This window comes from Neopsephotus bourkii, unplaced genomic scaffold (assembly GCF_033783945.1).
Source record: "Neopsephotus bourkii isolate Nb327-2 ecotype Australia unplaced genomic scaffold, CSIRO-AGI_Nbou_v1 NB_518, whole genome shotgun sequence".
NCBI lineage: Eukaryota > Metazoa > Chordata > Aves > Psittaciformes > Psittacidae > Neopsephotus > Neopsephotus bourkii.
The window spans coordinates 1,588,778-1,606,523 of record NW_026901019.1 but is presented as its reverse complement, the minus strand read 5'-3'; the positions used below and the strand labels follow the sequence as shown (position 1 = coordinate 1,606,523).

The 17,746-nt window shown below is 46.7% G+C and overlaps 1 protein-coding gene across 1 annotated transcript in view; it reads left to right on the top strand.

Annotated features, from left to right (window-relative positions):
* Window positions 1-3,325: 3,325 nt before the first annotated feature.
* The window catches only part of EHD3 (EH domain containing 3), a 30,534-nt gene continuing 16,113 nt past the window's right edge, over window positions 3,326-17,746 (top strand). Inside the window, exons 1-3 of the mRNA XM_061350518.1 lie at window positions 3,326-3,952; window positions 10,704-10,880; window positions 16,254-16,351. Coding sequence (XP_061206502.1) covers window positions 3,726-3,952; window positions 10,704-10,880; window positions 16,254-16,351 — 502 coding nt within the window. The 5' untranslated portion in view covers window positions 3,326-3,725. The remainder of the gene's footprint in view (window positions 3,953-10,703; window positions 10,881-16,253; window positions 16,352-17,746) is intronic.

Here is a 17,746-nt window from a genome sequence, read left to right as displayed (position 1 = left end):
ATGGCTCATGTACCCTATGTGCAATACAACATGTTTTATTTGCCGTACAAATTTAAGGAAAGAGCTCTCTGGAGGCAAGCATGCTTCCCCCTCATTATATATACATTAGCCAATCCCACATTCTCTGTTTGTAGTGGCATTTCTGGGTCCCAGAACCTTGTACCACCCCAGGCAATGAGGAGATAAAAGCAGCATGGAGAGGGTAGGGGGGAGGACAGCATGTGCATGCTAAGCCACAGGAGAGCAATGGTAGAAGAAACATAATGGGAAATATTTCAGAGGAATATGAAGAAGCAGTAAGGGCAAGAGAGCAATGCAGCATCTTTCTGAGTGGTAAACACACAGCAATTAGTGAGGAAAAGCACAGACTACGCTGGAGACACTTGTTCCTAAGCCACGTGTCAACAGCAGGCAGTACAGAAGTTTAATCTAGCTGAACCAGAGGAAACTGTCCTTCCCTTACTCATCAAATTAGTGTATTTGGTTAAATTATGGGGACCCACTGCACCTTCCTCTCCCCTCACCCCTTTTGCACAACCTGACTATTCTCTATTGAATCCATTGTTACCTGAACTTTTGACACTGCTCAGGTTTCTTACTTGGTAATGAACAAACAGTGACAGTAACTGCACAGGCAGGAAGTTAATTTTACTGAACTACATTGTTCCTACAAGTTTCTTCACACTGTCAAAGTGTTACAATACTGAGTCACCACCTCTTTTCCAGCTCAGTAGCTTGCTAATGTCCCCATCCTCAGCTGACCTCGTGTAGGAAGTAAACCTGACCAACCTAAGGCAGGAGGTAAGCAAACACACACACGTCACCATGACTTGATGTCACATGAAATGAGTTTCAGTTATACAACATTGTGTTTCACCCCTCAAAATTAGGTTTCTTTTTGAGTGCAAATACTATGTGACTTGATCCATTCCCATTCACTTCCAGCAAAGTGGAAGTGAATCTTCTCCAGCAAAGTCTCTTTCTCCTGTGAAGGCAAGCATCCAGCTGAGTGACTGGCAGCCATCAGAAGGGACTTGACTGAGAAAATACAGAGCTAAAAGTTTAATCCAACACAGCTTGAGGGAAAAAGACAAATTCTATAGCAAAGGGCAGTAGCAGACCCTCATCAGTATCAGATATGGGTATGTCCTGAGCAGCACGGTAGTTTCTGTACGGGACAAGAGAGACCTTTTGCATATGAACAGCTCAGAAACTTCCAAGAAAAACATCCATTCTTCCACTAATGAAACATCATTTAAAAAAAAAAAAATCACTATATTAATATTAATTATATTGGGTTTGTGCTCTTTCTGTTTCAGAATTTCTAAAATGTTAGGTATTTATTCTTTTAAATTGCCTAAATATTGCACCATGAGACCAACCTCTCCAACAAAAAGCATCCACTAAAACATCCCTGTTTCACAAATGAAAAAGAATAAAGAATGAAAACAGATTAAAATTTTCAGTTCAGATTCTGGCAAAAAGAAAAACCTCATTATACCCTAAGTTTCCTCTCCTCATTTTACTTCCCATTGTTTGACAAGCTCTACACTTCAAGGTAAAAAGAGTCCTTGGGGAAGTACGCCTTCCAAAGACAAACGGCTAAGAAAACAGACTGAAAAGTAAACCAAAGAGTGCAATGTTTGTGAGACACCTAAAGAAAGTCTATAAGAACTGTCAAGCTTGGTTGTGATCTCCCCTGGTGATAAAGAATCCAAAGGAAAGGGACCCTCTTCAGGCAGGACAAGGAACCATTTTTCTGGCCATACGGTATACATATTTATGATTAGCACAACTTAACATATACCCTCTTCTTGTAAACATGGGCCAAGCCTGGCTCTCCCATACCTGTAGCAGTCAGCTCCTGCAGCTTGCACAACAGAAACCTTGCTTTCCTCCCCTATTCATTGCACTCAGGAAGGGCACCAAGGTGGCCTGCAGAGATTTACAATCAAAGGCTTCCTGGCCTGACCTTTGCTCAGCTTGGAGGATATCACAAGTAAGCACCAAAGAGACTCCATATATAGCTGTAGAAATATCAGTGCAGCCCTTAAATGGCAGAACTATCTAGAAGATGAAAGTGATTTTTTTCCTACAGGATGAGCAATACTTGCCAAAACATGTTGATTTCTATGGGGTCTTTCATTTTCAGGAGTTTTCACTGGAAAAGGAGTTATTAAATTCTTAAAGCCAAAAATCTCAACTTATAAAACTAAAGAAATGAGGGAAACCAGTCTTAAGGAGGTTTCAAAACATTAATCCCACGTTCAGACCAGCTTTAGGCATTGGCAGGAAAGCAGAGGAGCCTGACCTTCAGCAAATACAGTCAGCTTGCAATTCTCTTCCAGAAAACCAGTCCCTGAAGCCATCACTTGCACCTCACGGGTCAGGCTGTACCGCAGAGTGTACAAGTGCTTGGGATCACACAACAGGAATAACCAGGAAAACAGCTGCTCCAGCAGCCAGATGCATGGAAAGAGACCCGGATTGTTGTCCAGGCACACAGGGACGCACTCATCTCTGGATATCCCCCCAAACCCATGAGAAACAGCCACAATTAATTCACCTATGCTTACGCAAGGCTGGGCTCCTCCTGTCTGCAAATAGCTGGGGAAGGGCAGGCGTCTGCCACACAGTGGGACTGCTTCCAACACTGCCTCTTGCCACATTTCACATCCCCACTGGATCAACTCAAGGGAAAAAAGCCCTTGGGAGGGAGATATTATAGGGAAAACTCCCTGCTCTGTCCCACATGCTCAGTGGTGAAGAGGCAAGGCCCGCAGCGGGGTGTTATGGCTGGTGGCCGGTCCTGGGAACACACAACAGGCCACTGATGGAAGACCCATGCAGGCTGTGGCCCCAGCGCTGCAGCCTTCGCTCGGCAGCTGTCCTGTCAACCCTAATTGCTGGAGGAATAAAGGAGTGCAGACAGCAGCTAATTTGCCTGTCTCATCTGCTTCCACAGTGAACCCCTCTGGGCACAGGCAGCCTCATCTCTGCGAGCACCTGAGAACTGAGGGGCAGCAGTAGCGCAGCCGAGTCACTGGGGAAGGGGTTTGGGGAAGGGCTGGGGTCACGGCGTTCAGAAACAGACCAGTCCCTGCTAAATTTGAACATGAAAGGGTTTATTTTACAGTGAGGTGGGAAAGGGAATAAAATGGCGGCCGGGCTGCAAAACCCCTCCTCGGACCCCAGGGGGCGTCGTGGCCCCTCTCCCGCCTCAAGATGGCGCCGCGCGGCGCGGCTTCACCCGCCGGGGAGAACGGGCGGTGCCTGCCAGGCCCCGCCGGCTTCCGGCGCCGGCCCATTTCCTGTAGGGCAGCTCTTAACCGCCGCCCGCCGCGCTCGGAGGGCGCTGCCGCCGCCGCCCGCCCCGCCTCCGCGGCATGCCCACGCCGGGAGCCGGCGGCGTGAAGGGAAGGCGGCGTGCGCCGCTCAGCCGAGGCTGCGAGGAGCAGCGGCGCTTTTAGCTTCCCCGCGGCGATCTTCTCCCCGTTGAGACCGCCCGTGTGCGGGTCGCGTAACGGAAGGCGGCCCTCACGGGTGGGCGTTGGAGGGGAGCGAGGCCTGCCAGGTCACCCCGCCGCTCCCGGACGGAGCGGGCATGCGGGGATAGCCCGCCCCGCAGCCAGCTCAGCCAGCGGCAGCTCTCCCCCAGCCCAGGCCCGCCGTCCCCCGGCTCAGCATTGGTGGTCGCTGCGGAGCTGGCTTCAGGCGGCCCCAAGATGTTCAGCTGGTTGGGCACCGATGACCGCCGGAGGAAGGACCCCGAGGTGTTCCAGACCGTCAGCGAGGGCCTGAAAAAGCTGTACAAAACCAAGCTGCTGCCCCTGGAAGAGCACTACAAGTTCCATGAGTTCCATTCACCTGCACTGGAGGATGCCGATTTCGACAATAAGCCCATGGTGCTCCTCGTGGGGCAGTACTCCACCGGGAAGACCACCTTCATCAGGTAAATTCCTGCTTCCTTTCCTCCAGGGTGTGCCTGCCCCCTTAGTGCCCGTGGGTTGTGCTGGGGCTGCTCTCCTACCCCGTCTTAACACCCCGATCCTTCTGTTCTCCCCTTCGCGCCCCTGGTGCCCATTAACAGCTTTCCACTGGGAAGCTACCTCCACTCAAACTCTGGGAGTGTTTCTTCGCTAGAACAAGGGGTGATGTGAGATGTCCCATGGAACACGGACGTGGCAAATGCGGGGCAGGACTGCAGGCAGGGCATTAGTGTGGAGACGTGAGTCACTTGGGGCCCCCTTGTCCGTTCAAAGTGCAAAGGCTGCGGGAAGGCTGGTTTAGGGTATCCCTGAGACTGCTCCGGTCAGGGTAAACCCCCTCTGACAGCCATTGTTTTCAAGTTTTGGGTGGTGGGACAGCCTATGACCCAGGGCACCTAGGAAGTGGTCTCTTGTGTCTTTCTCTGCACCGTGCCCAGAGGCAGGGTGCAGAACCTAGCTTGAGTAAGCGTGTGTGTGTGCAAAAGAGACCAGCCCATCTTCAGGACTCTAGTAAGCTCTGTTTTAACTCTGTCCTTGCACTGCTGAGATGCTGGGAGCGGTAAGTTCATTCCTGACTGTAAAGAAAGGGCAGCAGCAGCTTGATGTGAAGCTGTGGAAGACTAAACTTTTCCAGCCGGACTTGGTTGTAGGGATCTCTATTCTGCCATGCTGCTAGTTCAACTTGCAGCAGCATTTCTCTTGGGATCATAGCTGAAACTGTGCAGCATTTCCTATGTGATTCATAAGCTTAGCGTTAAATTCCAGCCTTTTTCTGGTGTGGTTGTGTTGAAATCTGTGGAATTACCCCACTGTAAATCTGGATACAAGCCACAAGCAGCCAGACCTTTGTTCTACCAGTATTTCTTGGTGGAGGAGAGAGCTGTTGAAGAGTAGAGAGAGGTGAATCAAATTGGCTGTACCTGTTAAAGAGTGACCTTGAGAAATGCAAGGGGGCACAGTGGGTTGTGTGCTGTAAATATTCCTGCTGCTTAATGTCCTGGCCAGGAGCCAAGTAATGAATGCACTTCTGTTACCTTGTCACACACCTGGCAAACAAAGTTTAAGAGTAAAAAGGCTTTTGTCATGTAAGCAAGTCAGGTAGATGATACAGGCATGAGAGAGGCTGGCTAGCATAGCTGTCTGGTTCCACCCCAGATCTTTGTTCTGTGACTTGGTACCAAACCTGTTTGAAAGGCGCTTTCTGTTCTCTGGGTTACTGATACTCAAAGCAGAACCTCCCCTGAACATGAGGAGGTTGCTGCATATCCATTCCTGAGGTTGTTGGCTGTGCAGCTAGAGCATCTCTTCCAAATGCTTCTGCCTGGATTGCCAGCTTCAGCATTTCTCTGCAGTCTCACCTGCATGCTGTTGTTAGCAGAGACTTCCTGCCTTTGCCGCTCTCTGTTCAGTAAAGCCCTTTTTCTGTAAGCCTGAGAGGCTTCTGCAGGAAGTTCAGGTGTCTGAGGCATGTTGCAGGCATCCCACTCATGTGGCATGGGCCACAACCCCTTTTCTCTGCTGTCAGCAAGCTTATCTGAGTCTCTGACCACTGCATTTCTTTCATGCTTGTGTCTTCTTCCTTCAGCCTTCTCTGTGCACAGGGCTGGGATGAGCCTACCCAGAGACTATGGTCAAGCAGAAGTGATAAGGAGCTTTCACTTCACAGGAGTGCGAAAGGGACCCGAGATGGCCTTATAGCAAGGCAGAGCTGCCTTCTGTGTAAAATTGTGCATAAAAAGGTGAAAGTTGAGGACTCCAGGGCCTCTAATAGTAGGAGACATGTGAGGATCTATTACTTCACTGTGTTCCCAACCAAAGGGAAGAGCTGCCAAAAAACTGAGTACTGCTTGTGATAGGCTTTCAGCGTGAACTCTCAGGTGCTGGTCACTAGAGAACTGGGATAAGCACCAGATTAGCATCCAGAGTTATTGTGGGAAAGCAGGTGGGAGCTAAAACAGAGCAGGGAGGAGTTAAAGGGGACTGGGGGAGGAAGTGGGAGGGGAGGCAACCATTATGTCTGGGCAGTAGAGTGAAGCAAGTAACACCCTCTGGACATCTCTTCCATGATCTTGTCAGGATGGGAGATAATTAGTATTATCCTTATGTACCCATTCCACTCTTGCATTATGCCTGCTTGTACTGCCATGCAATTCAGGGAAATTACTTAATGTCCCTAAGCGGTCGTGTAGAATGAACTCAGGCACAGTTCACTATTAAAAAAGGATCTTAGTCACCTACCTGAGGTGAGTTTGTCTCCCAGCCATCTCTCCTTGTTCTTGGGAAATTTGAGGTGAAACAAGGAAGAAATGCAAGGCTTTGAAGCACCAAAGCTGCAGCATGTTGCAGTGAGGCTGCTCTCTTGTCAGAAGCTGGTGGCAGAAAAAAGGCAGTCAAGGTCAGCAGTGAGACACATTCCTAGAGGCTGTGGTGGGGAGGAAGAAGGTGAGTTGTGTGGGGGCAAAGCCAGTGGGGCAAGACCAGAGCAGCGGCTTGTCTTCAGTGGAACCAGGCTCTTGGTTCTCCCCTGCTTTCAGGGACAGAGGATTGAGCTTTATTTTGCTATGTGGAAGATGTAGTGTCATTAACTGCAGCTTTTCCATTCCTGCATTTTCTTCTCTTCTTGCTCACTCCTGTTTGCCTCCTCAGCATAAATTTGGCTGAGGCTTTTCTGCAGTGCCAGGGTCTGAAAGACATGATGGTGAGGACAAGGTAACACTTCTACCTGAGAATATCTGACATCCACAGCAGGATGTCACTGAAGCCTGCCTTTATGATGTTACTGCTTTTTATGTTTCCTGTAAGAGGGTGGGAGTGCAGGACAGAACATTGGTCTCCTAATTAACTTAGATTCTGTGGTCTTTTCTAAAAATAATCATGGCTTCTGTCCAGCTATCCTGCTAATAAAATAAACAAGCCTGCCAGAGCCCTACTAGCTGTCACCATGGCTTGTTTTTCTGGTGTAGCCACCCCTTCTTGCTCCAGCTAATCATTTACATGTCCTGGCCTCTCCAGACTATTTTGCAGGCTATATGCAGAGCTCTGGTGTGACCTCTCCATGTGGCCCTGAACCTTTCATCTTTGCCTGCACCAGGCAGTTGTCACCATTTCCTCCTGCTCTGCCCTTCTTCCCTTTCCCACTCGGCATCACCTCTGCTACCACACACAGCAGCATCCTGCATGGCTCCTGCATGACTCATCACAGGCAGGCAGCCCCTTCCCCCACATCCTGCGGCATTCCTGCCCAGAGAGCCTGGGATCTCCTCCCCTGGCTCCAGTGCTGCTCAAAACCCACCCTAACCCTGAGCCAGGCTGCCACTGCAGCTTTCCTACCCTTGCTCCTCACCAGGAGCAGGGGCAGGCCCGAAATGAGGAAAACAATGTGATGCTCCCAGTTACATACTAACTCCACACACTTCTCCAAAAAGCAGGTTGGCCATTAAGGAAAGAAACATTCACCTCTTGGCCTGGCAGTCTCTGCAGGCTTCTCCAGCCAGGCTGCAGGTCCTTAAATAAGTTCAGCAGGTCAGAGTAAGGTGTGCTGCACTGGCAGGGGAAATTGCTTGCTGCTCATGGGTGTTTTCCATAGATATTGTTTGCTCTTCTCTCCCAGAAATCCCCACAAATGCGACAATTGCATGTGCTCTCTAGCTTGCTTCTGCTAGCAAAGGCAGACTGTGTGACTGCCTAGCAGAAGTGCCTTCCTGCCCCCCCCCCCCCACCAGACAGTGTCAATAAATCCCCTTGTATTTGTCCTGTGTACAATGAGATTCTTGTGCTGCAGACACCCTGCTGCACAATGTACCCAAGTCTCCCAGAGAAGCCTTACTTAAAATAGATGCTATGCTGCTAGGAAGTGCAGATCTTCATCTCTCTGATTTTATACCACTTGTTGCACATTATGTCAATTAATACTGGCTTGTAGCTACTTCTGTATGAGTGCTTTTGGGTTTGGTTTTGTTTTTAAATCTTGTACAAGAAAACCACATAAATGCTTTGAAACATAGCTAAGTGGAGCTGCGATAAAATGGTCTTGAGCAGCCTTCCTGGAGGAGGAGTGCTGCTATTACATGCAGGTATTTAGCTTAGACTTTGTCATTTATAGAAAAGCTTCCAAGAAACAATCCCCTAGGGTTTTTTGTCCTGTTGCTCAACAGCTATCATATTACATGTGCATCTCAAACTTGTAGGAAAACAAGCAGGTTACTGTTTATGGCAAGTCTATGACCTGGAATTGGGAGTGTTTCCCAAAAGCCTTCCACTTGTTGCCTCTGACAATTGTTATCTAAACCTGTTTTTTTTTCTCTCTCTAGTATTTGAAAGAGAACTCTTATTTACTTCTGTGGATTCAGTGAATGCCCATCTGTATATTGCTCTTAAATATGTTATGTCAGACCAAAAGCAAAGTACAAAGCAGGAGCAGAGAAAAGCCAATGGGAGTGACTAGCATTGCAGCAATGTCCAGCAGGGGTAACATTTCTTAACTGCCATCCAGGAGGCATGAGTTAGGTTCCAGAGTCTGACCAAGTGGCTTCTAACCTAGCAAATAGTTGTTTCACTGTAAAGAGCCTTCCAGGGAATAGAGCCAAGAACATTTATATGATAGTGTACAGAGCCCATGGTGGGAGAAAAGTGTCTCCTCCTTGTTCTCTGCTTCTTTAACCTAGAGAAAAGTTACTGTAGCTGCCAGGAAGGTGTATTGTAATCACCAGCCAGGGAAGTGGCACATACCAGATTAGCTGCTGCCTGCTTTTGTTAAATAATGACCTATTTCTGTAGGAAAGTTCAAGGAACCCCTGCGTAGGATTTTGGTAGATAGGATGTATCCACCCTACTATAGGATGTCAGAGTGCTGTTCCCTTCCTGGACTCCTTCCTGGATTATTTCAGTTTTTTGGGAACTGCTAAGCAGTTGCTGTTTCATGCCAGAGTTGCTCCCATTAACAAAAGTCAGTTCTGGTGGTGGTCTGGTGAGCAGAGGACTTGGAAAACACTTTGGATGAAAGGCACAAAAAATACACGATAAAGTGTATCCAAGAAAGGAAATGGGCATCTTCTAGGGGGAAAATGGATATCATTGGCTGTAGGAGGAGTAAATTTGCCATTCTCTTCACTAATGTGTACCAAGCCAGAGAAGAAGCAGTGATTTGCAGTATGTTGTAGATGTGCACTTGGTTGGTTTACCTCTAGATCCAATTAATCTGGACTTGCCCATTGGGAACTGAAGATGCAATTGCTGATATAGTGTCACTAAATAGCCTGTTCTTAAGCACTGATGGTGATTACCTCTGGTAAAATAATGGTGAAATCAGAAGCCCCAGAAAGTTACCACAAACTTACATGCCAGGCACCTCCCCTCTCTGGTAAGACTCACCTGAGTGAGCATTACTGGTCTCAATCATGAAAAACCCTTCACAGTATCACAGTATGTTAGAGATTGGAAGGGACCTCAAAAGATCATCCAGCCCAATCCCCCTGCCGGAGCAGGAACACCCAGATAAGGTTACACAGGAACGTGTCCAGGCGGGTTTGAATGTCTCCAGAGAAGGAGACTTCTACCATTTACTTTTTTCCCCCCATCCCCTGAATGTACTTTTATCATCACAGCAATTCTGTATCTTTCTACCTACTAAAGATTAGGTTAAAGCAAGAGAAGCGTTGGCTCACTACTGACAACAAGCAACAGAGTAGAATGCAAACTTTGATAACCTGGCAATCATTATGTTCTTCATGTAACAACCCAGAGCTTGTCACCAGGTCAGGTGGTCCAACACCATCCAATGCTGAGGCCTACCTTTTGCAAGCCATATGCACACAGTGGTCTTAGTTTTCATGACAGGACCAGCATGTGAGATGTTTTCTGCACCCACAGACATAGACCTGGCCTCAGTGATGGCATTTGCTCCTTCATGAGCCAAAGGGAGATGTCCCCATGCACATCACTGGCACACTCTGAACTTGGCAGGGTAAGTGAGGATGTGCTGCCAGCATCATGTTTGCAGTCCTGCAGTACCACTCCCTGAAATTTGCCAAACTGTACCTTCAGACAAGCTGCCAGAGGCTGAGGAAATCATAAGGGATGCTGTATACTACTGCTCTGAGGTTGGTAACAAACATTGGGATATACTCTGCCACCCACATGCTTATGCTCAATGTGCTTGAGCAGTCTGTAATGCAGACCTGTAGATGCATTGCAGAAGCACACAAGAAGGGACTCTTGAGTCTTCAAGAGTCAAGTACAGGAGAAGCTGGCATATGAGCAACTGATTTCAAGGGGGGGCTAAGCAGATTAGTTGGATGAGTCGGCTGAAATGAGCAGGAATGGAGTAATTGCTACGGCCACCGAAGGCCAGTAAGGTTTCAGGATTACCTCTGTGACTGCAGTGAACTGCTGGTTTTACTTTGCTGTGCTAAGTCTGTTCCAAATGTCTTGAGGATTAAAATGCACAGAATGATCAAACATGATGAGACTCTCTTCCCAGCAGCTATAATCATCTCAATTTCTTAATCCATCTGAAGTAAGGAAGCTTTAAACAGGGAGGTCCTGAGTAGAAAAGCTACCATGACATTTATCAGACAATTCAGTGACAGTGCTAAAAATAGCCTTAGAAGGATCCATACTCTGGAGCTTTGGAATTACACTGCAATCCTCAGTACAACTCATTTAGGCCTTAGGCAGTTCATGTCTCATGCCCACACCCTGTTTTTTCACCTACAGGTACCTGCTGGAGCAGGATTTCCCAGGGATGAGGATTGGACCAGAGCCTACAACTGACTCCTTTATAGCAGTTATGCAAGGAGATGTGGAAGGAATCGTTCCTGGAAATGCATTGGTGGTGGATCCCAAAAAACCATTCAGGAAACTCAACGCCTTTGGCAATGCCTTTTTGAACAGGTCAGTACTCAAGAACTTAGTTGTTCTGGAGAATAAATCTAGAGCCTAATGAGCAGCATAGCTAGCAATTTAGAGGGGTAAGGTGTTACACTATTCCTTTTCCCCCATCTGCATAGCTGATGCAAAGCCATTGCAGTACTACCAGGTGCACATAAGTCACTCACTGCAGATTAACAAATTCAAGTGAGACAAACCTTCATTTTACTTGAACAAACAAACCAAACTATCACACAGCCTGTTAAGTTCATCCTATAGGAGTCTAGAGGTAAATCTCATAAGTATACTTTGCTCTACCTTACTTATATGTTCCTAGTTTCTTCTACTCTGCAGTCCCTTCAGTTCCCTGAAACTAAATAGTCTGACCAGTCATAGCCACTGAAATCAGTAGAGAAGTGAAATCGGCACAAAAAATGCACATTTTTGTGTTTTTTAATTTTTAAACATTGCTTGAATGTCAGCTTTGGAACAAACCTAGGCTCTCTCCGTTCTGATGCCTTATGCATATAACCGTAGGTGCAAACTGACCTCAGCTCTAATGTCTTTCCTGTGAAAAACAACTCATAGCAGGGGCTTGGACAGTGGCTCTGCAATGTGATGAATGTAACCTTTCCATCCCCTAGACCTATCTGAACCATACTGAGTTTTGGATCTAGGCCTTGCAGGAAGCCAGCAGCACACACCCATATCCTAGATGAGCACGAGCTGTGCTACAGCAGGCAGATGGGAACAAACTGACTACGCCCCTCATCAATGCCTTCCCTGCTAACAGTGTGGGAGACACTGCAAACATGGCAGCTGCTCAGCCAAACAAGCTGGGTTTTGGCTCCTTTTCTGGCTTCCAATCTTAGACTCTATCCTGAGAGTGCAGCATCCCCAGCCAGCATTGACCACAGGAGTGTTGCAGGCTGTAGTGAGGCAGGGAAGGCTGTCTTCTCTTATCTTGACAAGAGAAGAGGGAGCTAGCTGGAGTCACTACTATGCAGAGAGCCTCATAGTGCCTCAGGCAATCTTTGATCACTACACAGGCTCATGATTCAAATAAATGAACAAGGTTTTGCACTAGACAGACTTTTTCGGTATTTTATAGGACCCATAACATCTGTGTCTTGCCAACAGTAAGGTCAGGTGACTGCCCCCTCCCTACATCAGGGAAAGAATGTGCTTTGCCCTAAGAAAGTATCAGGTCTTTGCATGGAGTGCAGAGATAGCAATGAAGAGAACATAATTCAGAGCAGCTCTGCTGATAGCCAGGAACAGCCACAGCTGGCAGACAGTTCAGTGAGAGAAGAAGCAACATCAGGAGCAAGGAGGCCAGACATGGAAGGTAAAAAAAGCAAACACTCCTGAATGGGACTGATCAACGGTTTCTGAATGCAGTTTGCTTCTAATACAGCAAGGGATCTCTACATCCATCAGCCTAGTTCACTGTGTCATGCTGTGGTCTTCTTACTCTCCTCCTCTTTCTTCGCCTGTGAGGACACAAGGGCAGAGGGACACAGCAGTGATTCAACTCAAGTGCAGTCCTGCTTGCAATGCAGGGAATAGCCACAACAGCTGATTAGCACCTTTTCTGCTGACAGATGGAAAAAGAGGGGGGGAGGGGTAACAGTTTCTAAACTGGCAAAGGAAAACACACTAAGGGCCACCAGCTCAGCAGCATGAGCATCACAATGCTGAAGATGCAGATGGTAATACCCAGCTAATTAGAATCATAGAATAGTTAGGGTTGGAAAGGATCTTAAGATCATCTAGTTCCTAGCCTCCCTGCCATGGGCAGGGACACCTCACACTAAACCATCTCACCCAAGGCTCTGTCCAACCTGGCCTTGAACACTGCCAGGGATGGAGCATTCACAACTTCCCTTGGGCAACCCACTCCACTGCCTCACCACCCATACAATAAAGAACTTCTTCCTTATATCTAATCTAAACTTTCCCTGTTTAAGTTTGAACCCCTTACCCCTTGTCCTATATCTCTGCAGTCCCTAATGAAGAGTCCCTCTCCAGCATCCCTATAGCCCCCCTTCAGATACTGGAAGGCTGCTATGAGATGTCCACATAGCCTTCTGTTCTCCAGACTGAACAGCCCCAACTTTCTTAGTCTGTCTTCATATGGGAGGTGCTCCAATCCCCTGATCATCCTCGTGGTCCTCCTCTGGACTTGTTCCAACAGTTCCATGTCCTTTTTATGTTGAGGACACCAGAACTGCACACAGTACTCCAAGTGAGGTTAAGAAACTAAGTGCATGGAAGAACTGTCTGAGAACCAGAAATTTAGCAGATGTAGGACAGTGTGCACCCACTGGATTGGATCAAGCCACCAAATTTAACTCCTGTTGTGGGCCTGGCTTCTTGGCAAGAGATGGTGCAAAGATGTGTCTGCCTTGCACATATCTTGTTGCTGCTGTGTGTATGCTAAGGCACTGACCTCAGCTAGAAGCCTGTGATCAAGAAACTTAGAGAAGGGAGATAATTGCCAGGAGCCACCCTTCTAAACTGAGATAAGAGGACAACTATGGGCAAGTTTGTTTCACCCATGGGTGGTTAAAGGTAACAATTTATTATGGGCTCTGGGGGAAAGGAAGAGAGCAGCACAAGGCCATGGCATTCACACAGATCATGCTCATCGCAGCTGAGAGGTGACAGACTACAGCACTACATCCTATGAAGTGCAGAGCCTGCTGCTCCAGGGGAGGCGAAGTAGACAAACACAGGGAGTGAGCATCCAGCCTCTGCTGCTACTCCCTTTCCCAGCAGAGACTAGGATCTGCTGCCTTCCAGGAAACAAGGGAAGAGTGGTACAGGCATGATTTGGCTAGGAGACAGCAGTTAATTGTGCTGCTCAGAGCCTGGCTCCTCCCTCCCTTCATTTCCAAGAGACAGAGTGCCTGCCTGTATCTTCCTGGCTAAAGGCAGAGGTAGATCTGACAAGCTGCCCAGGGGGAAAAACAGAATAGTAGCTCTGCAGTACCCTGTCTTATATGCCTCTCCTTACCTCAGGTGGTTCCTGGCTATGTGAGAAGAGCTTGTTTTCCTCACTCTAACTCTGGTGGCAATACCCCAGCTCTGGAGGCATCCCAGCAGAGAGATTACAGGTTGCACTTAATTATCAGGAGGACTTACTTGGCACCAAGGAATCTTGGCCATTACTTTCATATCACATTGGCTTTGTTGCAAGCTTCCTCCTACCCCCATCTTGGGAAGCTAAGGTGGAGTCAGTCCTGCTTTTGTGTGGTCAACAACAGGAGACATCATGGATAACAGGTTCCTCTTTCAACCCTATGCTCTGCCTGCAGAGGTAGTGAAAGTCTAGTTTGGCACCACATTCTTCCCTTCATATGGCCCCAGAGATAATTAGGTCATGCTCCCTGAGGTCCTGCGGTTCTGCTTGGACAGCAGGAAGGCAGCAGACTTAACCTTGCCAACAGAGCCAGAAAGCATTCACTTGAGCTGGCCTCTGACCTTGTATCTGAAATCTCCCATGGCGTACTTTCCCTAGAGAAACTGGTAGAAAATCCCCTTGCCTGAGCCATTTAATACTTGACCGTAAAGAATGCTCAGGTCTGTAGCAATGGAGAGCAAACTTGGGCTGCCAGGAAAGGGGAATAACATGACCTCTGGAGCCTTTTGTTCTCTGCTGCTGTGCCTGGTGGTCAGCAGGAGAATCAAGCCAGCCTGCTTCTACATGAGGTGTTACACATTTAGAAATGCTCCTTGGTGTCACCTGCCAAGATGTAGATACAGGACAGAAGCTGTAATATGTGGTCTGAAATAGCTGAATAGCTTACTAATCTAACCTATAATGATTCACTCTTGCAAGAATCTTCTTGGAGTCATACAAACAGAAAAATCAGGGTGAGGTTGTAGCATAGCTTGGAGGGGTTCACACATGCAAGGACTTCAGTAGGACTGGCCACTCAGAGTGCTGCAGGGTGCTCTCTGCCTTGACTGCATCTTTGTGCCAGTCCCCATCCTGTGGTTCTGCTTCCTCCCACAGTAACATGTTTTTACGTCTGGATGTCACACCACCCTATTAATACACGTGTATACATACACAGTTATAGCTGCCTGGAATGCCATCACAAAAAGGCTATCCATGAAATGCTACCAGGAGCTATGTAAATGGTTTGGCTTTTACTGTCCTTTGCTGTTACCAGCAACTGAAATAGATGAGCTGCAACCCACAGGCACAAGTTACTCTTTATAGGCAGTGATTTGCATAGACTCTAGGTGGGGAACAACTAGCTAAAGAGCTATTATGCAGAAATAGAGCTGCAGAGTGGGGAGGAGTGAATTACAAACTGAATGTAAGTCAACAGTGTCACACTGCTGTTAAAAAAGCAAACATCTTACTGAGATACATAAACAGGACTGTCATGTGAAATAGATAAGGAGGAATCCATCCACTCTCTTCACTGCTGGCAAGGTCACAGCTGGGACAACATGTAGGGTTGGGGCATCATGCCTGAAGAAATATGTGAAGCAGTTTGAGGACCCAAAAGAAAGGTGCAAAGGTCCTCAGGGATTTAGAAATGAGCTGGAAAGGCAGCTAGAGAGAACTGAAAGAGATGAGGGGAAATCCACAAAAACACCACTCTTCAGAGGAAAGACTGAAGGGAGACAGGATGACAATAGCATATATTGTGACAAGAGAGGAAAATAAGTCATTTTCTACATCTGCTGTGTTTGAGACTGAAGGGAGAGTCAGATTACACATTAAGAAAAAGAGGGTTTGCTCTAAGGATAATTAAAGTAATGTAGTAGACTCCCACCAAATGGTGAGTTTGCATTGTTATGGATTTGAAGAACACTTCAGACAAACATCTGATTAATCCTGCCTTGAGGCAGGAGGATAGACTAAGCAACTTCTTGAGATCTCATGCTGCCTATGCTTTAGGATTTCCGTGGTCCAAGGACAGAACACTTTGTCTGTTGAAGACCAGATTTGAAAGAGAACAAAAATCTTATAACATTGTCAGTTTATTTCTAAACTAGTTTTATTTCACTTCATTTGAATTCAGGAGTCTGCAAGGGAATGCTAAGTGAACAAAAATAAATACCACTTTCTGCTAAAATCTAAGCAGCAAATAAAAACATTTGGATTTCCATATTTTCATTAATAATTCACAATACGGGAGCCATATAAAAAAAACCTGTCTTAGATCATGACTGAGACCCATGTTCTAGAAGCAGCAAAATAGAGAAAGTGCTCAGTTCTGGCTTCCCTGTCATTTCTTTAAATCAACAACAGCTCCAAGCTCAAACTGAAGACTTGTTAGTGATATGAAAGCCTGGCTTGTCCCATGCTGTCTGATGTTCAGCACATCATAAATAGCTTTTGCTTTTATTTTAAGCACATTTATTTTCACACAGGTTTGTTTGTGCCCAGCTACCGAACCCCGTGTTAGAGAGCATCAGCGTCATTGATACGCCAGGAATCCTTTCTGGAGAAAAACAGAGAATTAGCAGAGGTAAGTCCCAAGTTCAGTTATCTTCCACATGGCAGTAGTGAAAACTAAAGGAATCCTATATGAGTTTCACCTCAACCTGTACAAGCTGTAGACAGAAAACCTCTCAGAGATACAGCATGACTTTGCAAATCAAGTCCAAAGGGGCATTGATAATCTGCTATAGAGAATGTAAATGCTTTCAGGAAAAGTTGCTGACAAGGTCATGAGTACCTGTGTCTCATCCAGTATTTCCCAGTGGAACAGATTTCCATCAGAAAGAGTCAATTAATACCTATCTACTTTGCAGAAACACTTTCAGTGACTTATTGATGAGCAAGGCTCCCATGGCAGTCAGTCTGATTTCTTTCCAGTTGACCTTCTGGCAGGTTTCCTGCACTATCCAAGTGCCAAGATCATCCTAGATCTAGCACAGGACTGCATTGGGCTTAAGAATCACTGGCACCCAGGTTCCTCATTGCAGTGGGGAATATGGAAATCTTGGACACTCTAAATAGATCTGATGACTAGCACAGTGTCTTAATGAGCCGAATGTCTCAGGCTGACCCTCTGCAGTGGGAAAAATCTCAGTACTTCAAATCTAACATCTTTAGGCACTTATTACTCTGTAAGGTAATAGTGGCATAGTTCACATTTCTTGCAGGTTCCTTAGACAAAGCTGGTAGCTATGCATCATCTCACTGGAAGAAAGCCAAGAGTAGTAATTACAGCATTCAAGTTGGAGAAGATTAATTCTCATTCACACTGCCTATTAAGAATGCACAATTAAGTTTCAGCAGCACAGGCTCTACCCCAAGTTCTAAGGCCTTTCCCATATGTTGTGTCCCATAAGGTGTCTGATGACTCATGCTTTTCCCAATTCTATAACACTTCTTTGAATTGAAATTGTTCTTGAAAACTTCCTTTTCACTTTAAATTGAGCAACCACCTTGCACATAGCCAGGTCTTGTTTGTTTTACTCGAATTTTCCACCACAGGGACTTTAGCTAAAGAAGCATTGGTAAAGCTATAAAGGACGGCTAGTTAGTTGAAAACTCACATTAAGTTGTTTTTAACATGTCTCTCTGCACTGCTAGAGGATAAAAATTCCTTCCAGGTACTTTGCAAAAGGTAGCAACATGCACAAGCCTTCAAAAGGTTGAAAAACATGGTGTGCAAACATTCCTCCTTTCAGCAAAAAGTGTGCCCAGGTGGACAAGAAGGCCGGCAATATCTTGGCTTGTATCAGAAATAGCTTGGCTAGGAGGACTAAGGAAGATAAAATACCCCTGTGCTTGGCACTGATGAGGCTGCAAGTCAAGTGCTATGTTCAGTTCTGGGCACCTCACTACAACACTGGTCCCAAGGAGGGCAACAGAGCTGGAGAAGGCTCTAGAGCACAAGTCTTATGAGGAATGA